The sequence below is a fragment of the Trichosurus vulpecula genome, chromosome 8 (assembly GCF_011100635.1).
Source record: "Trichosurus vulpecula isolate mTriVul1 chromosome 8, mTriVul1.pri, whole genome shotgun sequence".
In the NCBI taxonomy this organism is placed as follows: domain Eukaryota; kingdom Metazoa; phylum Chordata; class Mammalia; order Diprotodontia; family Phalangeridae; genus Trichosurus; species Trichosurus vulpecula.
In genome coordinates, this window is record NC_050580.1 from 122,973,677 (window position 1) to 122,997,769 (window position 24,093).

Sequence of the window (24,093 nt, forward strand, 5' to 3'; positions counted from 1 at the left end):
CCCGATGATTTAAGCTTGAAGCTTCTCTCTGTTGATCATCTGTAACCCTTCTCAGCATCTTGCCATTACTACTTCCGGGCAGTTATTTTACATTATTCCCTATAGTATGGTACGCAGACTTTTCTGGAGACTTAAAATCTCTGAATTCTTTCTTCATCTCCTGTCTTAAAGGGCAGCTATTTTTGTTTATATAAAATGCACGTGTTCTGCTGCTGTTGCCTTCTGAGTTTCTTCTGTCAATTTTGTCTTTTTAGGTTTCAAGTCTACTGTTTTTCAGAGCCATTTTTATTTTCAGAGATATTCTGTCATATGTCCTAAATTGTCTACTCCTAGGTGTCTTACCACTTCCTCTTTTGAGGTCTCTAATGACCATCCTAGTTTCATTTCAAATTTTTTCTCTTTTGAGCCATTCTAGCTTCCATTATTTCCAGCAGGGGTCTCACAGAATGTGTCTTGCTTTCCTTTTTACTGGGGTTTTGGGGTTATTCTGCCTAAATAATTGTTCACTGGGTTGTATCCTTTCATAGTTACTCATTTTTCCTTCAACTCTTGTTAAATTTCATTAATTTATCCCCACTCTTTCTCTGGCCTTCTTGCCTTTTGGATTAGTGTTGTATTAGATCTCTTCACTGTTTGGCCCTTCCCCATTCCATTGCCACCTATATAAACCATCAGGACTAGTTTGTATTAGGTCCTTCTCATGTGGGAATTCCACAGAGAAGACTACAGCTGAGTTTATACCCGCCACTCTTTCCTCAGAATGAAAATCTCCCCCACTCCCATTCCTCTGCAACTGCTGAGCCATCTCCTCCCAGATCTAGACAAGTTTTATGCTCTCCTTTCACTGACTGTTTGTGTTGTGTGTAAGGTCTAGACTAGGCCACTGATGGGAGGATAAAAGCTACCACAGCCAAAGCTCAAAACCCATCTGTTGAGACAGTGGTGTGAAGTCATAGTTAGCATGAGTCACCCTCTGCTCTTATTTCAGAAGGCATCGTATAGAAGCATTTCCCATCTCTTCTTGCTTCAGTCTGTATTATTATAAATCTGGTGCTAGGTGGCTGTGGATCGGGTGCTAGACTTGGGAGTCAGGAAGAACTAAATATGAATTCTTTCTCTGACGCTCACTAACTTTGTGGGCAAGTCACAACTTTTAAAGCTGTTTCCTTATCTATAAAATGGGGACACCCTCATCTACTTTGCAGGGATATTGTGGGAATCAAAAGAAATGATTATGTAAAGTGCTTTGCAAACCTTTAAGTGCTAGATAAATATTGTAATGAGCTTGTGGGATTATGGCATGGTACCAAGAACCACACACACAGGCATTTTGCCTGACTTTCATTTTCAGAGGCTCTGCTAGAGGAGCACAAGTCCTAGAAGGTCCTACAGTTAGACTGACAGTTTTAATGACTATCCTAGTTAAGTTTGGGGAGATTTGATGTCTAGTTAACCCCAGGACAATGAATTATTCATAGATCATAGAGACAGAGATAGGCACTGCTAAATAAAATAATCATATAAAGGATTTTGAAATACTAAAGTGAGGAAGGAACACCAGTCTTAGATATATGCTATGTTGACAAGAATACCCTGAAAGGCAGTAGAGCCTGTTATTCATTAATATAGGGTGTACTCTGGCTTGAAGCTCATCCCAATCCCCAGTTACTGAAATGTAAAAAAATAACTTTTGCAATAACCTGCTGGTGAGTCTGTTCACCTTGAGTCTCTCCCCACTCCAATCCATTCTCTGTTCAGCCACTAAAGTTATTTTTCCGAAAGCACAGGTCCAACAATCTCATCCCCCCACTCAATAACCTAGCTCTCTCCTACCTTTCCCATCTTCTTATATCTTACTCCCCTGCCATGTACTCGTTGATCCAGTGACACTGTTTTCCCAGCTGTTCCATGAAAATAAGAACAGCATCTTTCAGGTATGAGTATTTTCTTCTGGCTGTCCCCCATGCCTGGAATGTTCAGCCTCAGCTCCACTTACTGGTTTCCTCGAAATACCAACTAAAAGCTCACATACTACAGGAAGCCTTTTCCCACCTTTCTTAAATCTAGAACCTTCCCTCTTTAATTATTTTCTCTTTATCCTGTATATGGCTTGTTTGAACATGTTGATTTGCATGTTGCATTAGATTGTAAGTTCCTTGAGGGTAGGGACTCTCTTGCCTTTTTCTGTCCCCAGAGCTTACAATGCAATGCCTGGCACATAGTAGGTGCTTAGTGAACATTTACTAATTTTCTCATAAAGCAAGACAGTCCATTAGAGCCAATTTTCTATAAGTACTATTTACTTTTCTACCTTATTGGGACTGTTGATGGCCAAATAGTATTCACTTTTAAAACAATTTTTAAACAATTAACTATCCATCTTTCCCTTAGAAGAAAGCAATATGGTATGGTGATATAGAGCCCTGCCTGGGGAATCAGGAGACCTGGGTTCTAGTCTTAACTTCTACTAAATAGCTCTGTGACCTAATGCAAGGCATTAACTTATCTGGGCCTTAACTTTCTCCTCTGAAAATCAGAATATCTTGTCTGAAAGGAATATGTTTGGGCCAGATTATCTCATGATCTTATGACCTTTGATTCTAAAATATGAGATTATAGGATTATTGTCTTGGACCGTTATTTAAATCTTTTACTTTTTACAGATAAGTAATATAAATTTATATGTAATATGTAATATAAAATATGCAAATTATGTAATTTATAAGTTAATAATATATACAAAATATATAACATATTTTATGTATTTAAATCTTTTACTTTTTTATTTTTACATTTATGTGTGTGTATGGATTCATATAAAGGCTAACCTAATTCAGGAGAATGAAGTCTTTTTGAAAGATTGAACAAACAATAACTGATTATGGCCTGTGGGGGATAAAGGAAGTATAAGAAAGAAATTATACTGATGGTTCTGAAGCTTCTGCCCTGCCAGGATTACTTTTTCTCAGATCACCTTCACCTCTTCTTTTCTTCTCAAAATCCTCTACCCTGGGCCCCATTAAGTCTTTTCAGTGTCCTACTTCACAAAAACAGAATACAGGCAAATTCTAGCCAAAGAAAACACACTAACTTACCTTCACAGCTTTATTGTTAGTGAAGTTGACTTGCAGAAGATGTGGAATGATCCTTACTACTTTCAACAGATCCATGTGTATCCCACAGGCACTGTGGCAGTGCTCAAGAGAAACTAACATTTGCATTCAAATGCCTAAGAAGAAACTGGTGACTTTTCTCTGTCCTCTGTGTTTTTTTCTTCTGCTCTGCTTCCAACCTCACCAGCTCATAAGGACTTACTGCTTTCATGACTTCAAGCAACACTTTGTCAAATTATCCTAATTCTTTAAGTGTCATTTAATTTTTCATACAAAACAATTAATTCATTGAAGTATTGAAGCATTTTATTTTTCATACAAGGAAACCAGTTCCTAGTAAGTTCAAAGCTACTTGGGTTATAAAGTAAAAAGAAAATCAAGCCAAAAGGCAACTTTCCACTACTCCTTAACTGGGGAACTACTAACAACTAACAGAGCCTTCAAGCTGTTCACTGAGCCTCTCACAATGCGAGTGACTTTACTGTAACATAAAAAGAGTAAGTTCCCTGCATCCCTGCACTTTAAGACCCCTCAGTAAAGATGAACGTGGTCCAGAGAATCTTCAAAAGAGGCACATTTGTTCTACGGAAACCCTCTACTAATTCCGTAATAATCCTACCAGGGATTACTGGTTAGTAATAATAACATTAATATGACACTGTAGGGATGCAAAGCACTTTACAAATATCATCTCATTTGATCCTCACAACAACCCAGGAACATGGGTGCTACTATTATCCATGTCTGAGGTGAAATCTGAACTCAAGTCTTCCAAAATTGAGGTCCAGTGCCCTGTCCATAATACTACCTTGCTGTTTATCATCAAGAGGCAGAGGCACCAACAGTTTTTTGTTGTATCACATAGTTGCCATACATGGCTTACCATTTTGGGCATACTGAAGTCCAGAATCTCATGGATAATTCTCTTATTCCAAGAACTACAGCAGTTCCCAATCTAGGACAACTAAATAATATGTAGCAAGTTGGGACAATCAAGTGCAAATAAAATACCAAACTTGTAGCACTGTTCTTCCTTCCTGCTTTGTGACATTTTCATAAATATGACAAATTCCTACTTAAATCCTATAAAGAAAGTTTCCAGTGCTATCAAAGAACTCCCTCCCTTTCTGAAATACTTTGCTGTTAAATTCCTTGCCATCTGTCTCTGGTTCCTTTACTACCTCTTCTTCCTCCTTACTCAGCTGCCCATGAGTGTGAGGCCCTTCTGGTCGATTCTGCTTCCTGGGTGAAGACGATATGCTCTGCTTTTCTCTATGATCACCCAAGGCTTCAACTAGAGCCGTATGCCTCTCCTTCCCCAGTACCTGAGATACTTTGTCCCTAACCTGGCTTCTTGGAGTTTTCCAACCCTGAGGATTCTTCTCTTTTTCCTGCGAAGCTGAAGTGTAATTTTGGCCCTTATGACAGAGGTGTGACAGGGCCTCACGTCCTGATACTGGCATTGATTCTGAGACTAGATGACCTGTAGAGGTTGGCAGTGGTGGATGCTCTTGTAAAGCAAGCTGCTTCTGTGGATAGTGGGTGATCCTAGCTTTACTGAGGATCTTCTGATCTTGCTTGATTTCCTGCTTCAGTGTGGGAACAAACTTACTCTTTAAAACCCTTCTGATCACATCAGTGCTGACTCCAAAGCCTTCAGCTAATTTGGGAACTGACCAGTCCTCAGAGAATTCCTTGTGTAAATACCTAGAGAGAATGGATCAAATTCTAAGCTGCAATGCAGACTGATGTCAGCAAAATTCATGGTTAAGAAAGATTAGTAAGGCTTCTGAAAGCACAAAAGAAGATCTTTATATCTAGTCTCAACCAACTGGTTCAGTAAGGAGAGAGAAATGGCTTTCTCTATCCTTCTATGACTATGGTACCACCTAAACAGCCTCAGGACACACAGATCCCAAGCCTGCCTCCAACAAGGTGTCACAACATTGGAAGGGTAACTAACTATATGCCCTAAGCCCTAAAAGGCTCCCACCCTGGCCATGAGAGGCCCTAGGTTTCTCAGGATTCTGACTCTGAGGAGATCAGAGACTACAAAAGACAATACAATTGTTCTTACCGGATCTGCTCCATGGCATTCCTCGTCAGGACCCTTTGTGGGGCACCTGAGGTTTCCATCTGTCTGCAGATTTTCTGGAATCGAATCTTTTTCTTCTGTTGTTTCAGAGCTCTGGAAGAAAAGAACAAATGGCAAAAGACAGATTAAACAACAGTCCTCAAAACCGTGCACTGCCTTTGTGAACACCCAGTCCATCTCCCTTCATGCCTCAGGCCTGTTCACCTGGCTCATTCAGGTCATTTCACAGCTCCCCAGACATGCTAAGAAAACCTCTTCCTTTGTTGAACCTGTTCCTCATACTTAAAATACCCTCTTTACCTGTTTCTGCCTACAAAATTTCTGTTTATTTGTCAAAACCCAACTCAAATGCCATTTCCCCACGCAATTTTTTCTCCAGGTTTCTCTCAGTCAGAAATGTCTCTCTTATTTGCAACTCCAGCATCATCCTTGATGCCTCTTTTGTGCACTTCACATATTCTACTGTATGCTGACAGAGACTTATGTCTTTGCCATCCTCCCCACAAATTAATTCATTCAGCAAACCTTTAAGTGAATGTACAACATTGTGCTTGGTACTAAGAATAAGACATGGTATCTGGGCTCTAAGTGTTCTAAGAGCATTAGAAAGGATTGTATTTAGCACTGAAATGGACCTTAAGAGGCATCTAGTTCAACCTTCTTATTTTACAGATGAAGGAACTTGGGCCCAGAGATTTTAAGTGACTTGCTTATAGTCACACAGGTAATAAGTGGCACAGCCAAGATTTAAATCAAGGTCCTCTAACTCTAAATCCAGAACTCTTTGTATTTTGCTAATGCATTAAAGAACTGCAAAATAAAGTGCTATATGAAGCACAGGTTGTTACCTGTGACAGGAAGGAGAAAGGCTTAATGTAGGAAGTGACATTTGATTTGGGATTCATAAGACAATTCAAGGAACATATCTGTATAGCTGAAAGAGGCCTCTAGTCCAACCACCTCATCTTACAAACTGGGGCAACTGAGAGTAACTTGCCCAAGGTTACATATTGTAACATTTGAACCCAAGTCCTTTGATTACAAGTCAAACCTTCTTTCCATGGGATAGAAACTCAATGGGGAAGAGGAGGGAAAAGGAACAATGTGAGCAAAGAGAGTTAGGAAAGCATAGATCTGGTAGGGAGATGGATAGTCGCTCGGGTTGGCTGGATAGTAAGGCATGCCAGTCACCAAGCGGTATACTGTAAGATGAACTTGGAAGGAGAGGTGGCACCATATCGTAGATGGCCTTGAATTCAGAGCAAAGAGTTTGAACTTTATTTAGGTAGTACTCACAAGTCATTTTAGATTTTTCAACAGAATAGTGACATGACTTCATATAATAATAAGATTAACCTGACAGTGATAAGAGATGAATTGGAGAATTGATACTGGAAGACTTTTTAAAGAGCTGTTGCTCTTATACCAAAATATTCATAAAAGCACTTTTTTAACAGTAAAAAACTGGAAACAAAGCCAGTCATTTGGGGAATGGCTAAACAAATTGTAGTACATGAATGGATTCTATGACATCTATTATGCCATAGAAAAATAAATGAGGGATTCAGAATAACAGAATATTTGCATAGGTGGCAAAGTGAGTAGAGCACTGGCCCTGGAGTCAGGAGGACCTGAGTTCAAATCCAGGCTCAGACACTTGACACACTTACTAGCTGTGTGACCTTCAGCAAGTCACTTAACCCCAATTGCCCTGTCTTCCCCCCTCAAAAAAAAAAACCAGATTATCTGCATGAACTGATGCAAAGTAAAGAAAGCAGGAACAGAAGAATGATGACTGAAATATGTAAATGAAAAAAACTAAAAAGCATGTGAATTCAAATGAAATAAACTGGTTAATTTTGGTGTCAGTAATTTGCCTCTCAGTAGAAAGCTAGGAGGTTAGTGGTATGCAATGCTGTATGAGTCATCATAGGTAAGCTGTAATCAGTTGGTTTTGCTATAGTCTTTTTCTTTGTTAAACGAGAGGGTTCTTTGGATGAGGAGGAGCCAGAGGCATCAAAATAAACATTTTAAAAGAGGTTTCTATAATAGTCCAAGAAGGTAGTAAAGACAACCTCTCCTATAAAGGTAGCATAGAGAATAAAGGAACAAAGAGATCCATGAGATGGAACTGACAAGAGCTGGTGATTGACTGGTTGAGACATGAGAAAGGAATTCCCAGGATTTTAACTGAGTGCATGATGGTGCCACAAACAAAAACATGTCAGAAGGAGATAAAGTTTAAGTGAGAAAAAACGAATTCAGTTTTAGAAATACTCAGTTTGTAATACTCATGGGGAATCAAAATGGTTGCCCGATAAGTAGGTGGGGATGTGGAGTTTAGAGCCCACAGTACTAGCCAGAATTAGATATAATAATGTATGTCAACTTTGCAGAGGGAATAATTGAAACCATGACAATGTATAAGATTGCCCAGGGAGAAAATGAAAAGAGAAAAGGTATATCCATATTAAAGGTTTTAGAGGAGTCAAGAAAATAGAAAAAGAAGACAGAGGTAGGAGGAAAACCTGGAAGAAGAGTACTAATTATATCAACAATGTCAAATGCGGTAGATAGGTCAAGAATGGTAAGGACTGAAAAAAATCCACTGGATTTTGTGATTCGAAGAATTGCTGTTGACCTTTGAGGAGTTTCAATAGATTGGTGTGGGATCTGAAGTGAGATTATAAGGATTTGCATAAAGTAGATAGTGAAGAGGAGGTAGAAATAAGACAACTTTTTACACAAACTTATTAGTGAAAAGGAGAAAAATGGAGTTACTAGTAGACAGGACAGAAAGGTCAAAGGCAAGCTAGCTTTTTTTTTCTTAAAGGATTCAGGAGACCTGAATATGTAAGCTGTACCTACTTATAAGTAGATGGGAAAGGGCCAGTGAAAAGGAAAGAATGAAGGTGATACAAAAGGGAATGGCTGCTGGCACGGACTTCTGAAAAAAGTGTAGAAGAAATAGGATCAAGTAAGTGATGGAGGAATCAAGTCTTAATGAATATTAGAGATAACAATTACTCTGTGGCCAGAAGGAAGGAGAGAGTGGTGGTGATGATGCTGATAAGTTATGAGGAATGAAAGCAGGCACCTGACAGAGCCAACACTGGATTGACTTCAATTTTTTCACTTAAGTAGAAAACTGTCACTTATGTTAAGTATGGGAGGTGGGAGTACAATTTGGAGTAAAAAACAAAGTTTGAAAAAGTCAATGACAATGAGACAGGGAAGATGATAGGGGAACAGCATAATTGTAGCAGCTAAGGTTAAGTACCATAAATCAATTTAATCTTAATTAGCCTGGAAACACTAATGAGGAATTGTAGGTTGGAACTAGTTTAAAGTCAAGGAGACAAAAGCAAAGAATAGGTTTGTGAGTAAGAAAAGAGGAATGGCTCAGGGTAACGAAGTTGGATGAAAAAGCAGAATTTCAAAAGTTCTACATTTTGAGGGGGGTATAATTCCAAAACATGGTAAAGTCTAAGGTGTTACCATGCTGGTGTGCACTTGAGGTGAAATTGTATTAAACTGTATTAAGTAGAGAAGTCATCAACATGAATATTGAAGTCCTCAATGAGTATTGCAGAAAATAGGGGTGAAGAAAAAGCCCCCGTCCTTATGAAGAAACCTGAAATTTCTTCTTAGGAAAGGGTCACAGCGTCAAGGATGGAGAGAAGGAGAAATAAAGAGACAGGCAGCGCTCCCCTCGGGAGAGGACCAGATTTCGGGTCACGGGAGGAGACGGACACAGACGAACAGGTTCTGAGTCCCTCGAAGGCCCGGGCCCGCGGCACTTGGTCTTCATCTTTCCCCAGGGCCAAGTCCTCGCACACCACGGCCGTTACTACAGTCCGTCCGTCCGTCGGCCAGCGGGTCCTCGCCGGCTCATCCTCCCCCAGCTACCAGGCTGCTCCGAGGACGTCGCTCGTTGCTAGGGAGCAGGACATGGCTGGCCCGCAGCCCAAGAGAAGCCAGACACGGCCGCGGGGTCTCCGGGCTCTCGGGAGGGGGCCCAGACAGGGAACGGCCACAGTTGCGACCTCGGTACCTCTCCATCTCTTGCAGCTCCCGCTCCGGCTCCCAGTCCGAATCCAGGTCGTGCTCGAAGTCCCCTAGGTCAGGACCCAGGGTCGGGCCAGTCCCGGGTGGCCCCGCCACACCGCGCACCACGAGCCGAGACCACGCGGCGGCGCGGAACCGCGAGGCCGCCCCGAAGCTACAGGCAGCTGCCATGACGCCGCCACGATCAGCTCAGGCGGAGGAGGAGGGGGAAGGAGACCCGCGCCACCTACGGCTACCCGGACAGGACAGGAAGCGGAAAGGGCCGGCTCAATACCCAGCCCACCGGAAGGCCGCCTCCCTGGACGCACCGGGGCCTCACCCTAGTGTCTCCGGGACCGCGAAGAGAGAAGCTGGCTCGGTCGTGTCGCTCACAGCCCGGTTTCGAGTGACAGGGGGCTAGAGTTCAGGGGCTAGGGTCCCCCAGTCCAGCCCCTGAAACGCGAGACGCCAGGGCGAGTCAGAGGCGGGAAGGGAAACGCTATAAAACTTTAATAAAAAGACGGATACAATTGCAAAGAGCTCAGTCTCGGCTCCAGCCGCGGCTGCTCCCGAGCTGCCCCGCCGGCCAAGGGCGGCCGTGGGGAGGCGACGCGCCCCTCCCTCGGCCCACGCACGCACGCTTCACGCCACACCGCACCACGCCGGCGTCCTCCGGAGCGCTGGCAGCCCCGCACCCGGTCCCCGGACTCCGCTCGGCTAGGGGCCGAGGGCCCGGCTGTGCGCTGCTGCCCGCTGGGCTCAGGTCCGACGTCGGACCCAGGGAGTATGTCCTGCTCTCTTTTCGGCCCAGGTGGTGCCTCTGCTTTCTGATTTCCAAGGACCAGTAGGTTCATTCTTCCGGCCTTGGGCTCAGGTCCATCACCTGGGGGACAGAGGGGGCCTGAGCCTGGAGGCTCGCACTAGTGCTGCCCCGGCCGCTTTTCTTCGGCCTGCTGCGCCCACTGCCCTCCCCGGAACCCGGGGGCTTGCTCGGTTCCTCCTGCCCTCGACCTTTTCCCCCTGGGCATTGTTGTTGATGGTTAAGTAACCCGGCCAACCCCCTGGGGGTGAGCGAGCCCCTCTTACCTGTGGTGGCTCATGTTAAGGAGACCCAGTGCATTAGAGTGCTGGAGAAGGGGTGCTGAGGCAGGACACAGTGTCAGCTCTCGGGTCGTAGCTCTATGCCTGGATTCTGTCATGGAGGGCAAGCTGCAGCCGGCCCAGGAGTCATTTGCCTCTCTCTCGGAGTGCAGAAGGTAGCCCTGCCTTGGGGTTAGGGAGGGTGGCACTGATCCTGCCAATGCCCGGTTCATGGCTTCTAGCCTTCTGTTTGTTTGGCCTTCTAAAATAAAAACATGGGGCCCTGAGAAACTACTAGAGCCCACATCACTTTATCTGAACATTCCTTCTCCAACCCTGGACCACTTTATCAAAATTGGGAATATGGTACCCAAGTAGCATTTAGAAATAAATCCTCCCATTTACAGCACCCATATATTCTCTATTACCCATCATCCAAACTCTCCTAACTGCCAAGAGCATGGAGTGAGTCCATTTTTCCCAAATAATCTTTTTCCTTGTAATGGAAGAGAAGACTTCCTTTCTCACCCCAGGGTATTTCTCTAGCCTTGGTTTTATTTATACCCATTTAACCTTTGGCTTTTTAATTCACATTCCTCTAGCCTCATCTAGGCCTTTTCATCCCACTTCTAAAGCAGCAGGCTACTTGAGTTTCTAAGAAACTTTTCCTCAAGAGCCCTTCCTATTGCTCTGTGCTTATTTACTTATAAACCAACTTCCCTAGTGCCTAAGGACTTCTCATTCCCACAGTCTTGTAATACATTATGGTACATCCTTTGGAGTTTCAGCTGAGGTATGTGCCAGAAAGAATTTGTCCCAGAGTGCTTAAAAGAATTTGACATGGTGGGAGAGGCTAAATTACTTGAGAAAAGATGATTACAACCCTGCAGGGTTGTAAAAATCAGAGTGTCTTAAATATGTGGAAAAAAAAGTGGCCAAACCAGGCATTTGGGAAGAGCTGCAAAGAGCCCTTTATTGAAAATTTTTCAGATGAGATATTTAAATACTTACGGCTATCATGCTTGCCTCGAGCACTGGAAAAATAACGTCTGCCTGACTTCTTCATTGTAAGTGAGCAGGAGCCACTGCCTGTAGAAGAGGAACCTAACCAGTTGAGGTTCTTGGGCTGCAGCTGGCACTGGGAGGGGTGGGGGATGGTTGTTCTCATGTTTGACAGTGGACCCAGTATGTTGGGGATGAACGTGTGAGTCCGGACTGGTTGTATGAAGTTCGGGCCCAGTTCTGGGACAGACCCTTCTCTTAGAAGGGACAAAGGGACGAGATTCACAGACTGCACGTCTCGGTTGCCAAGTCCATCCTGATGAAATCTAGCCTAGAAGAAGAGCAATGCCTTACTATCTTTGTTGGGATGAAGAACATTTGGGGAGAAATAGGTGGCCAAAACTGTTTCTTCCAGAAGAACCACTATGCAATCAACTTTTCCTTTTGACTTTGACAAAAGTAGCCTACACTGGCAGGTCCAACAAAGTTGTTTTTTTTTTTTTTGCTTCTTACCTACCCACTTCTCTTTAGATCAGGTCCCTAATAGAATCAAGATAAGGTATTTGTGTGCCCTAGGCAAGATTGAAAATTATGTTCCTCAAAGGATTTGAGACTGTACTGTAAATCACAGGCCGTCAAACTTGCAGCTCCCTAGTGTGGCTCTAACTAGATTAAAATATAATTGGGAAGTGTTTAACAAAATAAAAATACAGTACAACACAGATGATGTTAATTTATGGTTTTCTAAGTCACTATGTAGCCTCAGGGATCCATTTCTATTTGAGTTTGACACTAATGCTCTAAAATTATTCAACTTGGCTAATCACAAAATATCAACATGCCATGAAGAACAGACTTTTCTGCCATTATAAATATATGTATTTATTTAAAACAATGTTAAATATATCCTTTGTTGCATTTCTTTACCCCTGGCCCAAAGACAGATGGCATTTCAGGTGGTTGCCTACTTTGTTTAGTGGTCCTGATTCTGAGCCCTGGCAATTCTGGAAAAAGAGCCATTCAGAAGCCACAGGGAACTTAAGTATTTAAGGCTTTGGCTCTGATTTCAGTGTGGCAGGAGTATTTGGAGCAATACCCCACACCTCTCCTAACATAAAAAGAAAGTTATTATCTTGACTAGCTAGCTTATGAACCATGGATACTACATACTAGTTGTTAGGAGCTGCTTCCTGACTGTATCCAAGTGTCAAAGAGCACAGAATTTTGGGATCAGATGCAATTAAGGAGTCCAAATGCTCTCCCCACCCAGACCCCAGCATGTATTGCTTCACCAACTTTCACCGTTGGCTTTATGTAACAACTGTGTCAGGCATCATTCTGAACTAGCCAACTGGCATTACCCCCAACACATTTTACAGCTCCTTTTTCCCATGCTATATAAGACTGTGAAAGGGCTCTCACTCGATTTGTAGAAAATTTGTTCTGGGATCGTTGAGTAGGGTGCAGCATACGGGTAAGCTGATCTACAATACCCAGACTACGAATAAGATTCTCTCTTTGGAGAAGGGACTTCATCCGCTCCAGCTCTTCCTCTTCCACAATTTCTTGAGGCTGCATGGTGTCCACCTGTACTGCTGGAAGCTACAGAAAACACAAGTGATAAATGGAAGGCCCCAAAATGTCAGCAAAAGATGTTACTGTTAATGGGTCCTGCATAGTACATGGTTATTTCCCTGCACTTCTCACCATAACAATGTTCTTCATTCTTCTACCCACCACCCCCAACCTTAACACCACCCCCCTTGTTGCTTGGTTGACCATTCATCTATTTTCTACACTAAGTGCCAAATACCATGCTACTCAGAACAACCCCAAATTTCTCCTTGATAACAGGGACATTTATGTAAGGTTTATGCTTGCAGATTTAAATATTCCTCTTCTTTCATTGCTTTCCTACACCTAAACAAAATCTCCTTTGTAGAAGATCAGGTTCAATTTACTGATTAAATTAGAAGTTTAAAAATTACTTTATATAGGACAGCATATATTTCCTCTAGAATATCCCACAATTTTCCTGCGTGCTGATTTTACTACTGAAAAGGGAGCCTGGTGTACTGAAAAGAGCAGGCCAAGAAAGTCCTGAGACCTGGGTTCTTGTCCATCTCTGCTACTTATTTGTTGTAACATTTGGGCAAATCATTTAACCTTTCTAAGCTTTAGTTTCCTCTTCTGTAAAATGAGGAATTTTTACTATATGACCTCTCAAGCCCCTTCCAGATCTCAGAATAAATGATTCTTTGATTTAGTTTAATCCAATGACACCTGTTTTTCTTGGTTCCTGGACCTTAGGTAGTTCAAACGACTGGGCAGACCTTTGGGCCCTACCCTGGACCTATTCTTCTCTCCTGCTGATTCACCCTGGTTGACATCCTTATTTTCTTTCCTCCTCTTGTTGCCTGTGGCCTCAAGCTGTTCCTGCTTCAAGCGGATCTCCTCCAGTTGCTGCCTGGCAAGACAAAGCAGTCTCAAGGTACTAGAGTAATAGAGGAGGTAGGAGGAATATGTATATAGAGATTCTAAACTGGGATTCCCAAAATTGATAAAAAGGGGAAAAAAAAAGCCAGTGGGAACCTTGCTAATACAACCTACATTTGAATGAGGAATTAGAACTTGAAAGAGGGAACAACTCTATTCTTCCCCCTTTCCTTAAACATCTGGCTTCCTCACATAACCAGTGAGGAGAGGTTAAGTCCCAAAAGCCGAATGTTCTTCCCTCGTACTGGTGTGATTGTGGGAAGCATGATCAAGTCTTGACTAAGGTCAAATGAATAAGCATTTAATAAGTACTTCCTATTTCAAATATTGTGCTAAACTCTAAGGATACAAAGAAGGGCAAAAAAATCCCTACTGTTGACCTCACAATCCTAATGGGGGATATAACACCTAAACTACTATGCTCTGCGTAGTTGGAAAACAGGAGGAAATCTCAGAAGGAAAGCTCTAGGGGTGGGGTGGAGGAAGGAATTAGTAAGGATCCCTCTTGAAGAAGGTTGGTTTTGAGTTGAATCTTGAGGGAAACCAGGAGATAGGGACAAGAAGGGAGAACATTGGCACTGAGTCAGAAGATGGAGTGTTGTGTATAAGGAACAGCAAGAACTCCTGGAGGGCAGTAAAGTCTAAGAAGCCTGGAAAGGCAGGAAGAAGTCAGGTTTATGAATGGTTTCAACAACCAAACAGAGGGCTTTACATTTGACTCTGATGTTAATAGGGAGCCACTCAAGTTTACTGAGCTATAAGGGTACCTGTGCTTTAAGAAGATCACTTTGGCAGCTAAGTGGAAGGTGGACAGGACTGTGAAGAAACTGAAGTCAACGAGACCAACCAGAGACCTACTGTAATAGTCCAGGGTAAGGAGATAAGGGCCTGCCTACACCAGGGTTGTGGCCATGTCAGAGAAGAGGACATATGTATACATGATACATGCTGCAAAAGTAGGAACAATAAGACTTGGCAACAGGATTGAATATACAGAGTAAGTGAGAATGACCAGTCAAAGACGACACTAAGGTTACAAGCTTGGTATTAGAAGAGAGGAGAATTTGGGGGGAAAGATAAGAAATTTTGTTTTGGACATGTTGAGTTTGATATGCCCATAAGACATCCAGTTTGAGAAGTCCAAAAGGCAGTTGGAGATAAAAAACTGGAGATTAGGAGAGAGTTTAGGGCTGGGTAAGTGATTAAAGAATCATTTGCATAATTAAATTGATGGGAGCTGATGAGATCACTAAGCAAAAGAATATATATTGTTCAGTCATGTCAGTTGTGTCCAATTCTAAGTGACCCCATCTGGGGTTTTCTTGGCAAAGATACTGGAGTGGTTTGCCATTTTCTTTTCCAGCTCATCTTACAGATGAGAAATTAAGGCAAACAGGGTTAAGTGACTTGCCAGGGTCACAGAGCATAGTAAATGTCTGAGGCCAGATTTGAACTGAGGAAGATGAGTCTCCCTGACTCCAGGCCCAGCTCTCTATCTAGCATACCACCTGCCTGCCTAGTGAACCAATTATGGAAGTGTAAAAGGATTACCTCGATGCAGAACGAGAGCCCAGAAGAGAATATGTAACACAGATGTAGTCATCAGTTTCTTGATTTTCTGTAGCTCTACTTGGCAGCACACAAATAGGAGCAAAGGCAGTGGATGATGGAAGCAATCCCAACCTGTGGCTTGGCAAAGCTCGATTGGTGGCAGGATAAGGGAACAAGGGATTTAGAAGGAGGGGGTAGTCAGTAGCCTGGGAAAAAACTGAGGGGTGGAGGGACTGGCAGTCGTACAAAGAACATTTAGGAGCTCTAAGGCTGAAGTAAAGATAGACTGATAAATGATTATGTTCAGATAAAGCAATTTCAGAATTCCTGGACATAGAAGTGAACACTTGCAGGGGTGGCAAGATCAAAGGTAGGACTGTCTCTGTGTATAGCTGGAGTAGAGGAGCAGGTCATGGGAAATGAGGGTGTTTGAGGGTATATCAATATGTATAAATCCCCCAAGAGGAGGCCAGGAGTTGAGGTGAGAGAAAGACTGGAGGCCAGGCACCAAACTCATTGAGGAAAGGAGAACTTTTTAGGGGGTTGGTGGAAAACAGCTACCAGAATCTTTATTGTATCATAAGTTATGGATTGAATCAACTTCAAAAGTAGAAGGGGCTGTTGAATGATGGTGACAGAGGAAGACTAGAAGTGGCAATGAGGAGAGCAAGGAGTATTCCTATTCTCTGAGCATCACCAAATTTGTGGGGGTGGGAGCTGGAGTGGGGGAAAAGCATGAGTGAAGGTACAATTGGTATTGGAAATGGTGACCAGCGATGATGTGTCATCAGGAGGGAACCAGGTCTTAGTGCCAGAAGATAGAAAGAGTGAGAAAAGAAAACGTTTAAGATGAAAGCAAGTTTGTTAAATTGGGCAATGTACCTGGCACATTCTTCCCTGGCTTTAGAGGCAGCAGTCTCCTGGAAAAGGGAACCATTGTGCTTGAAGAAGGGTGCATACTTCTCAGTGTCTGGCCCAGGGTAGATACGCCGGTAGCCACCGAGGTGGGAGTTCTCATACCTCTCCTGGTCCAGCATGGCTGCATTTGATGACTCCATTTGTTCTCGCCTGTGGGAATCATGCTTAGCTTAGGGAAAGTGTATGTATTTGTGAGTATTTGATTTAGGGTATAAGCCTGAAAAGCCATGTCTCTCTACCTTCCCACCTGCCAGTTTAAAACCTTACTCCAGAACCACCTTAAGGATAACTTAAGTCAACCAAACCCAATGCGCCTCCTAACAGAAAACACCTCTGTGGCCCAGCCCTAGTTGGGAGATTATAAATTCATCCATAGCTTGGTGCCGCTGAACTTACTAATTGTGGCAGTGCCAAGCTACTTGCATTCAACGGGTTTTTTTTGTTTTGTCTTTTGTTTTTCTAATACGGGGGGTATACTAGAGGAAACATACTCTGCTACTTTTATGTTTCAGGGTAGCAGCATCATTCATGGCTTCATTTTCTATGTTACCAATCTTTATCAATCAGAAATTAAGTGTTGTCCCAACCTGTAGAAAAGATGTAAACCAGACCCAGTCTCTGCCTGCTAGGAGCTTTCACTCTTAGAAAGAAAACAGTGGGGTAGGCAAATACATGATTTAACAGACATAAGTAACTGTATATATAAAACATCAAAATACCGGGATTCTCGTGGTTGCTGATGACACTGGAAAAGCCTCTCCTTAACTCTCCGCTTATCCTCTTCTAGCACCTTCTTCTTGTCACAGCCTCGTAGGTTGATAAGGTTCATGGCATCACCAAGAAGTGCATCCTTCACTTCTCGGTCAAGGCATGAATCTGTAGTGAAGCTCGGAGAGTGATTGACCTATCAGGAAGAGTCATTATCCATCCCCTGCCTAAGTACCCCCAGAAGGCTAGGGATCATTTGCAGCTGACAAGCTAGGGATAACGGAAAGGTCATTACAGAGATATCCCTTTCAGTATCTAAAGATGAACAGACTAGACATGTGGTTTTAATCAGCAACAACCAGGTTGTGACAAAAGTCCCTGTAAATTTTGCAAATTAGTAAGGTCAAGGCAAAGAGATTATGACTACTAAAGTAAGGCTCATATTATAAACCAGTCAAGATCCTAAATCCAGCTTCACATGGTGGGCAAGAGGGGCATTTGCATGGGTTAGGACCCAATAAGTTTTGACTTCACACACAGACATAAGCTGCTCCTTTCTACCTAAAATAGCTTATCAATATAAATACATATAGATAGATAAGACAGATAGGTGTGTAAATGTATATGTATATGAGCTGCCTTCACTTCCTTCTAAACCACTTAACTCCATGCCTATATCTTAGACCAGGGGCTCACTGCTTCACAGGGACAGTTATCAATTTGACTGTTCCCTTGATCTTGGTTTTCCAACATCCTGGGGACTGTCCTCACCTCTAGCAGCCAGGGCTTCAGCTTGTGGTCCAGTAAGATATCAAAGCCAAGGATCTCAAAGCAGGCACAAGTGCCACTACCCAAATATTGTGGAAAGCAGGTTCGATAGTTGTGTCGAAGGACGGAGTGAGCAGAGATTATGGTCTTGATGATGATGTCCTCAATGTCCCCCCACAGGTCTCTTGGCTCGTAGCTGTGGTCCCTCAGCCAGGTATTGAGTGTTGACAGCTTCCTGTGAGGTCCAGTACTCAGAGGACTCAGGAAACTCTCTAACACTAAGCCCATACCCTTCTGGTTTCAAAGGAAATCATTCTTAAGAGTGAGAATTGGAATCTGGGTATGATTTCTGAGCTGGATACAAAGATGAGATTCATGGACCATACCCAGGGAAAGGGTCCAGAGAGCCTGAGATAGGAGACTGTTCCTGAGTGTTCCAGAGAAACTAGCCTCTAAAGAGGCCACTCGTTTTCTTGGGTCACTGAGACTTTCACAGTGCCTGTGCAGAGCTGGGCTGGGCTGGGCTGGGCTGGGAGAATAATAGAAGTTGGAGGAGATAAAAGAAGTACCTCTTGCTGCCTACTGTCTCATCCCGGACAAAATTCTCATTATGTTTGTTGATGGCATAGTTGGTCAGGTGCATGCAGACATCATCCTGTGAAGGAACCAGTTCAACATTCTTAGGCCTTCATGAAGAGGTATATTCCTCCCCCCCCCAAAAAAGAGGTATATTCCTAACCCCATCCTGGACTCCTTCATTCCACCCCTTCCTAGAAATTTTTGCCTGTGACCCTTATTCATATTCCATGGGTTCCCAAATGGCTTTAAAAATTCACCAAAGGCTCTTGCCACTCTCTCACCTGGGCCCTGTGGTTCCCCTTCCTCAAGTGCCTTCCACTGGGAAGAAAGGTATTAAATTCTGCTAAACTTATCTTTAATGATTCCATCTCACCCCAAACTCTTATTCTTCTTCTCAGCTATGATATTTCCCCATACTACTCTCAGGAAAAGTTGTCAAGTCAATTTATGAGTATCTCTCTCTGGCAACCTTTCTTGTAAACAGGTAGAAATTAAAAGTTATTTTTTCCAAGTTTCTCCAACATGATGTTATAAGGACTTGTTGACAAGGGGAGGGAGAAACACTAGAGCATTTCAGGGCTGCCTTTTAGGTCCTCATACCAGATTGCTGATGCTGGGTTCCACGTAAGGCATAGTAGCAAAGCGGGCTAAGCCTTCTTCATACATGAAGACACGAAGTGGGTCACAGGAGGTGATCAGGACATAGATTCTCATATCAAACTTGAAGCCATCAATGAGGAAGGGCTGAGAGAGAGTGAGTCCCATGAGGGAAGCAAGCAGTAGGAACTAAAACTGAAGAAAGTGGAGGGCAAAAGGGTGCTGAAACCAGTCCCCTCCCACATGATTCTAGGAAGATGCAATCAGATTCAGTTGAATGTCAAGAAAAAAACAGTACTAACGGGAAATGGGAAGTCAGTGGTCTAGATTCTAAATCAAACTCACCTTGGATATGTACTGCTGACAGATCATATGCTCTCCTGGTTTGATCTCCCGAGGATTCCGGGTGATGAAGATGCCACGTCCCTGGCAGCCACTGTCTGGCTTACAGATGTAAGTACGAGTTTTCCGCTGACGTCCATGGTTCTGAAAGTCCCCATAGCTGTTTGGCAAAGTGGTAGTGATCAGAAAGCCTCTAGGTATCATGGTTGCTGCTCACCCCTAGGGTCCTTTGAGTCATTTCCTATTATTCACTGTGTGACTCTCTTGGAATACCCATTCTCAGCTAAATTCCTCTCCTAATTTTTATCCGTGTACCATTCTAACATAACAACATGAGTCTGAAAGGGGCACAGAGAACTACATTCTGCCATGAGTCTATCTCAACATTAGGCCTAATTTTACTTACTCTGCTGGGAGGCACCAGGTTCGGGGGAAGATATTGTACTCAGAAGGATAGAGCTTGTGCATGCGGTTGAGATTTCGGGCCAGTAGATCTTTGCGACAGATTTCTGTCATTCCTGGAAAGTGGTTGATTTTCTAAAAAAGACAGGGCCAGCCAGGTTCATCTAAGCCAAGTGGGTATTAGCTCTTTAGATTTAGACATTAGCAGAATCAGTAAAGGAAAATGGAGAGGGGAGAGACACAGAGAGCACAGAGAAGATAGCAGTGCCCCAAGAGAGGTATTTTAAGATAGGTGTCTTTCAGACGCTAGAAAGAAGAACCACCTAGGGAATATCAGGTGAAGGGGACTAGAGCCACTGCAGTCCATTTACATTCACAACTTTAGTCCCTCTAGGCCCATTCCAACATGCTGGTCTTAAAAGGGACTGGTTCTGCCAGTATAACTGGTATATGGTTAGAACACAAAGCAGGCAAGGGTTCTTAGGAATTCAAAAGGAAACAAAAGAAGAAGAGAAAATGAATAACAACTACAGCTAAAGGGATTTTGTAAGACTACTAATCATCTCGGGAGAAAATGGCATTCAGTGTGCCAAAAATAATTCCAAGCACTAAGGATGGGGATGGTGGGGCAATTTGGGACATATCAGCAATGAAACAAAAGAAGCAGATCCTTGGATTTAGAAGTAAAGATGGATATGATAATAAAAACAATAGCTAGAATTTATATAGCATTTTAAAGTTCACAAAGTGCTTTACTGATATCTCATGGCTCCTAGAGAGTGCCTGACACATAGTAAATGATTAATGCTCGATCTATTAGCTTCTCTCTCTCTCTTCTCTCCACCCACCCCCACCCCGAAGCATCATCATGGTGTAGAGAATTCCTAGTGACCAAAGATTCATTCCCCAGAGGTTTCTGGTAGTAGTCTTCCCTGAAATCCTATCTTTGAAGTACTGAACAAAGGGGAAAATGTGTATTCTTGGTTATCCTCTACTGACAGGGGTTGACTTAGTGTACAGGTTCCCAAGCTTATTTGGCCTACTGCCCCTCTTAAAAAATTATTCAGCATCCCACCAGGGGTTCCCTAACCCTTATTTTTGTTCAGCACCCCCCAATTGCACCTGAGGCTACTACTACCCCCCTGGATCATTCCAGCACCCCTCCCATGGTGGTATCACCTACTTTGGCAACCTATGCAGTGGTACAGCCCCCTTCTCCTAGTGTCTCTTCCCAAGGAGTTAATACCTGGAACCTTTTCATGTCCATAACACGCTCCAGTGAGACAGAACAGTCAGTCCAGTACACTGTCCATTCCTCGTCCTCCCCCACCTCCTTCAGGCCACAAAGCTGAGCTGCTCGTCGAACTGAAAAGAGAAGAGATGATGGCCATTGCCTAAATCTCAGTATGGAGAAGACTAAGAATACTTACTATGGGTGAGGGGCAGATTCAACACTGTAGTTTAACATATGACATTCCTATGTCTATTATTCCATTAGAGCACTTCTTCCAAGATCTGTCTGCATCAGAGAAACTGAAAACCTGGTTGTACCTTAGTCAGCTCTGGGTTACCCCAACCAATGAACTAGGTCTTTATCCTCCAGAGCGGTTCCTAAGGTACAAGAGCCTTGTCCTCAAACCCTGTGCTTTGAGAGCTCAGGGGAAAGATCTAGTACCACTAGGGTACCTCTCACCAGGCAATAGGGAAGAAAATAGTAAATGGTTTCCTCAGCTGGCATTAAAAAAGACTTGAAGCTCACAAAATCACTGGTAAACCCACTATTAATATGGCACCGAGTCTATGAACTCCCATCTTCCATTTACTCCCTTATTCTGTCTTCCCTATTTTTAAATTGCTTTTTCCTTTCCAGGCTGTTCTCGATGTTTATTTAACTTTATTTCAGTCAAATAAAAATGTGAAGGTAGTGGCAGTGCTATGATTTCTCCTAGGCCTGTATCATCTATCCCACCTCCCAAACAAACCTAGCATGCCCATTTCCTATATCTTTCAGTGGAAGCCCTACTGTCCCAGGTACTTCTTCTCCCTTGATCCACAATAGAGTTTTAAATTGGCTCAGTATCACCACTGTATGAAACAACCTTGGCTGGGAAGGTAAGGCATCTTAGTGATAACTTTTTTTTTTAAAGGGTCGGGTTCTTAGTTCAGTTTCTGGGTGGACAATGCCTAGACTGAATTAGTAGGTAGGTCCTCTTAGAGGGACTCATTTCTCTGGGAACCACTCTTACCTCTCAGGTCAAACCTGATAATTTCCACAGACAACCTGTGGTATTGATTATTCTCCTTGACGATTTTATCAGCTGTCAAATGCTAGCCTATAGCCAGTCTAGTCATCCATCCATTCCTTCAATAAATGTTGTGAGATTGAGCTGAAGAGCTAACCAAATTATCTTATCAGCTACTGATAAACATTGATAGATTTAGAGTTGGTGAGGGACTTTTAAAAATCATCTAGTCCACCCCTACCCCCCTTATTTTGCAAATGGGGATCCAGACAGAGTATGCAACTTCCCCAAGGCCTCACAGGCCTGTAGGTGGAAGAGTAAGGATTTAAACGCAGATCTTTTTGGCTTCAAATCCAACATTCTTTCCACTATACTACACTGCCTGATCCTATCCTTCCTGTCTCATCTGGGACCTTATGACATCAATCACTTTTCACCACTGACTTCTATCTAAAAACTTGCCATATCTCTCCTCCTTCCTAAAAACAGTCTCTCTGACCCCCTACCCCTCTTTGATGTAATCCTACCTATCTATTGAAGCTCAAAGTCTCAGTTAGTGACCTCTCCCCTCCTATGAACTTTTGCCTTTTTTGTACTCCCCTTATGATTTTACACTCTGTATCATAATCACTTGTGTACCCCTCTCTCTCTCCTCCTCCACTCCTCTACTAAGCTTCTCAAACACAAGACACCTAGCACAGTACTTTGTGCTTAGTTGAACAATTGAGTCATTAGTGGAATAACCGAATGGATCTGAAAAGCTGAAGCATACCCAGATTCAAGTTATAAGCCAATACTGATATTATCCAGTACAACTTAGCAGCAACCTTCCTGCTGAGTCTCAACTTCCCCCAAGGAAGCTTACTGCTAAAAGACTGCCTTTTGGAGACGGTGATGGGTATTTATAGTAGCAACAGGCATACTGGAGAAGCCCTGCTCAAGAGAAAGATAAAACAGAGGGCGGCTAGGTGGTGTAGTGGATAGAGCACTGGACCTGGAGTCAGGATAGACCTAAGTTCAAATCTGGCCTCAGACATTCACTAGATGTGAGACCCTGGGCAAGTCACTTAACCCAGTTTGCCTCAGTTTCCCCATCCGTAGAAGGAAACGGCAAACCACTTTGTCTTTGCCAAGAGAAGCCCACAGGGGATCACGGAGAGTGGGACGCAACTGAACAACAAACAAGTTCTTACCACTTTCATACTTGCAGTTGGTCAGGTTGATGGTCAAGAGCCTGCAATGGAGGGAGATTTGAAATCAAGTAAAATTTAAAAACTGGATAGAAGGGAAAACCGTTGGGCACATAAAAAGCAATGTAAGAAACGTTTATTGTACTGTAACAGCCAAGCGATTCTTCCGAAGGTAGATAAAGTAGGGGAAGAAATCGTGAAGTTCCCGTCTTCAAGCGGCCACACCGCGGGGATCCCCAGGGGCCTGGCAAGCAGTGGGGGGCGGGGGACTGGCATTACCTTCGCTTCCGCCGCCTCTTTTTCTTCCCAACATCTGAGTCCTCGGGCTCAGAGCGGGCTGCCGTTTTCTTCTGAAACTTTTTGACAGTGCAAGAGGGGGCCCCATTCCCGCCTGCCTCTGCGTTGCCCTGCAGCGAAACGTTAGAGGGGCCTGCGCCCCTCTTGAGGCTCTCTTCCTCGGACTCCTCCTCCTCGCCGTAGTCTTCCTCGGACTCACTGGTTTTGCAGACAGCGTTCTCCATACTCGCAGATTCTGCAGCAGAGGCACATGGGGGTTAGCGGGGCCCACCCGGCCCCGATGCTCGTCTCCCGCTGGCCGCATGACCTGTGTTCTCTAGACGCACACACACAGTATAGATTCAGGTGGAGAGCGGTGCACAGTGACCGACGCCTGCTTGCGAACTCGGGCGTGGGACCATTGCCGCTCGATAGCTCTAAGACAGGCGGCGAGGGAGCGGTGACTGCGGGGCGCCTCCCCGCGGCCGACCAGGGCAGGGCAGGGAATGCGGGGGGGGGGGGGCGGGCGGGCGAGGAAAGAAGGCCACGACTTTTAATAGGTAGGGGCGAAAGGATGCTTATCACCGGGGGCTCGGTGACCGGGGGGAGGGAGGGGGACGGTCCCGGAGCAGCAGCGGCGCCCCCTAGCGCCTAGCAGCAGCCCGGCTGAAGACTCATCCCCTCCC

General features: G+C 43.8%; 1 protein-coding gene across 1 annotated transcript; it reads right to left on the reverse strand.

Annotated features, from left to right (window-relative positions):
• Positions 1-3,397: 3,397 nt before the first annotated feature.
• Positions 3,398-23,709, reverse strand: LOC118828238 (tubulin polyglutamylase TTLL13P-like). Its single transcript, XM_036734719.1, has 16 exons — positions 23,411-23,709; positions 23,135-23,175; positions 20,945-21,063; positions 19,703-19,833; positions 19,300-19,456; positions 18,958-19,101; positions 18,348-18,433; positions 17,782-18,013; positions 17,022-17,206; positions 16,267-16,452; positions 13,621-13,804; positions 12,760-12,939; positions 11,347-11,668; positions 10,342-10,597; positions 5,191-5,301; positions 3,398-4,820 (listed from the first exon to the last, which is right to left on the reverse strand). Exons 1-16 carry the CDS (start codon positions 23,650-23,652, stop codon positions 4,190-4,192), a joined length of 3,207 nt encoding a protein of 1,068 aa, XP_036590614.1. The 5' UTR covers positions 23,653-23,709; the 3' UTR covers positions 3,398-4,189.
• Between the last annotated feature and the right edge of the window lie 384 nt (positions 23,710-24,093).

Excerpts from the sequence above, each read along its gene's own strand:
- LOC118828238 (XM_036734719.1), bottom strand. The coding sequence starts at position 23,652 with ATGGAGAACGCTGTCTGCAAAACCAGTGAGTCCGAGGAAGACTACGGC. Across the intron at positions 23,176-23,410 it reads AAGAGGCGGCGGAAGCGAAG|GCTCTTGACCATCAACCTGA; the intron begins GTAATGCCAGTC and ends CCTCCATTGCAG. Across the intron at positions 16,453-17,021 it reads CAGCAACCACGAGAATCCCG|GCGAGAACAAATGGAGTCAT; the intron begins GTATTTTGATGT and ends TGATTCCCACAG.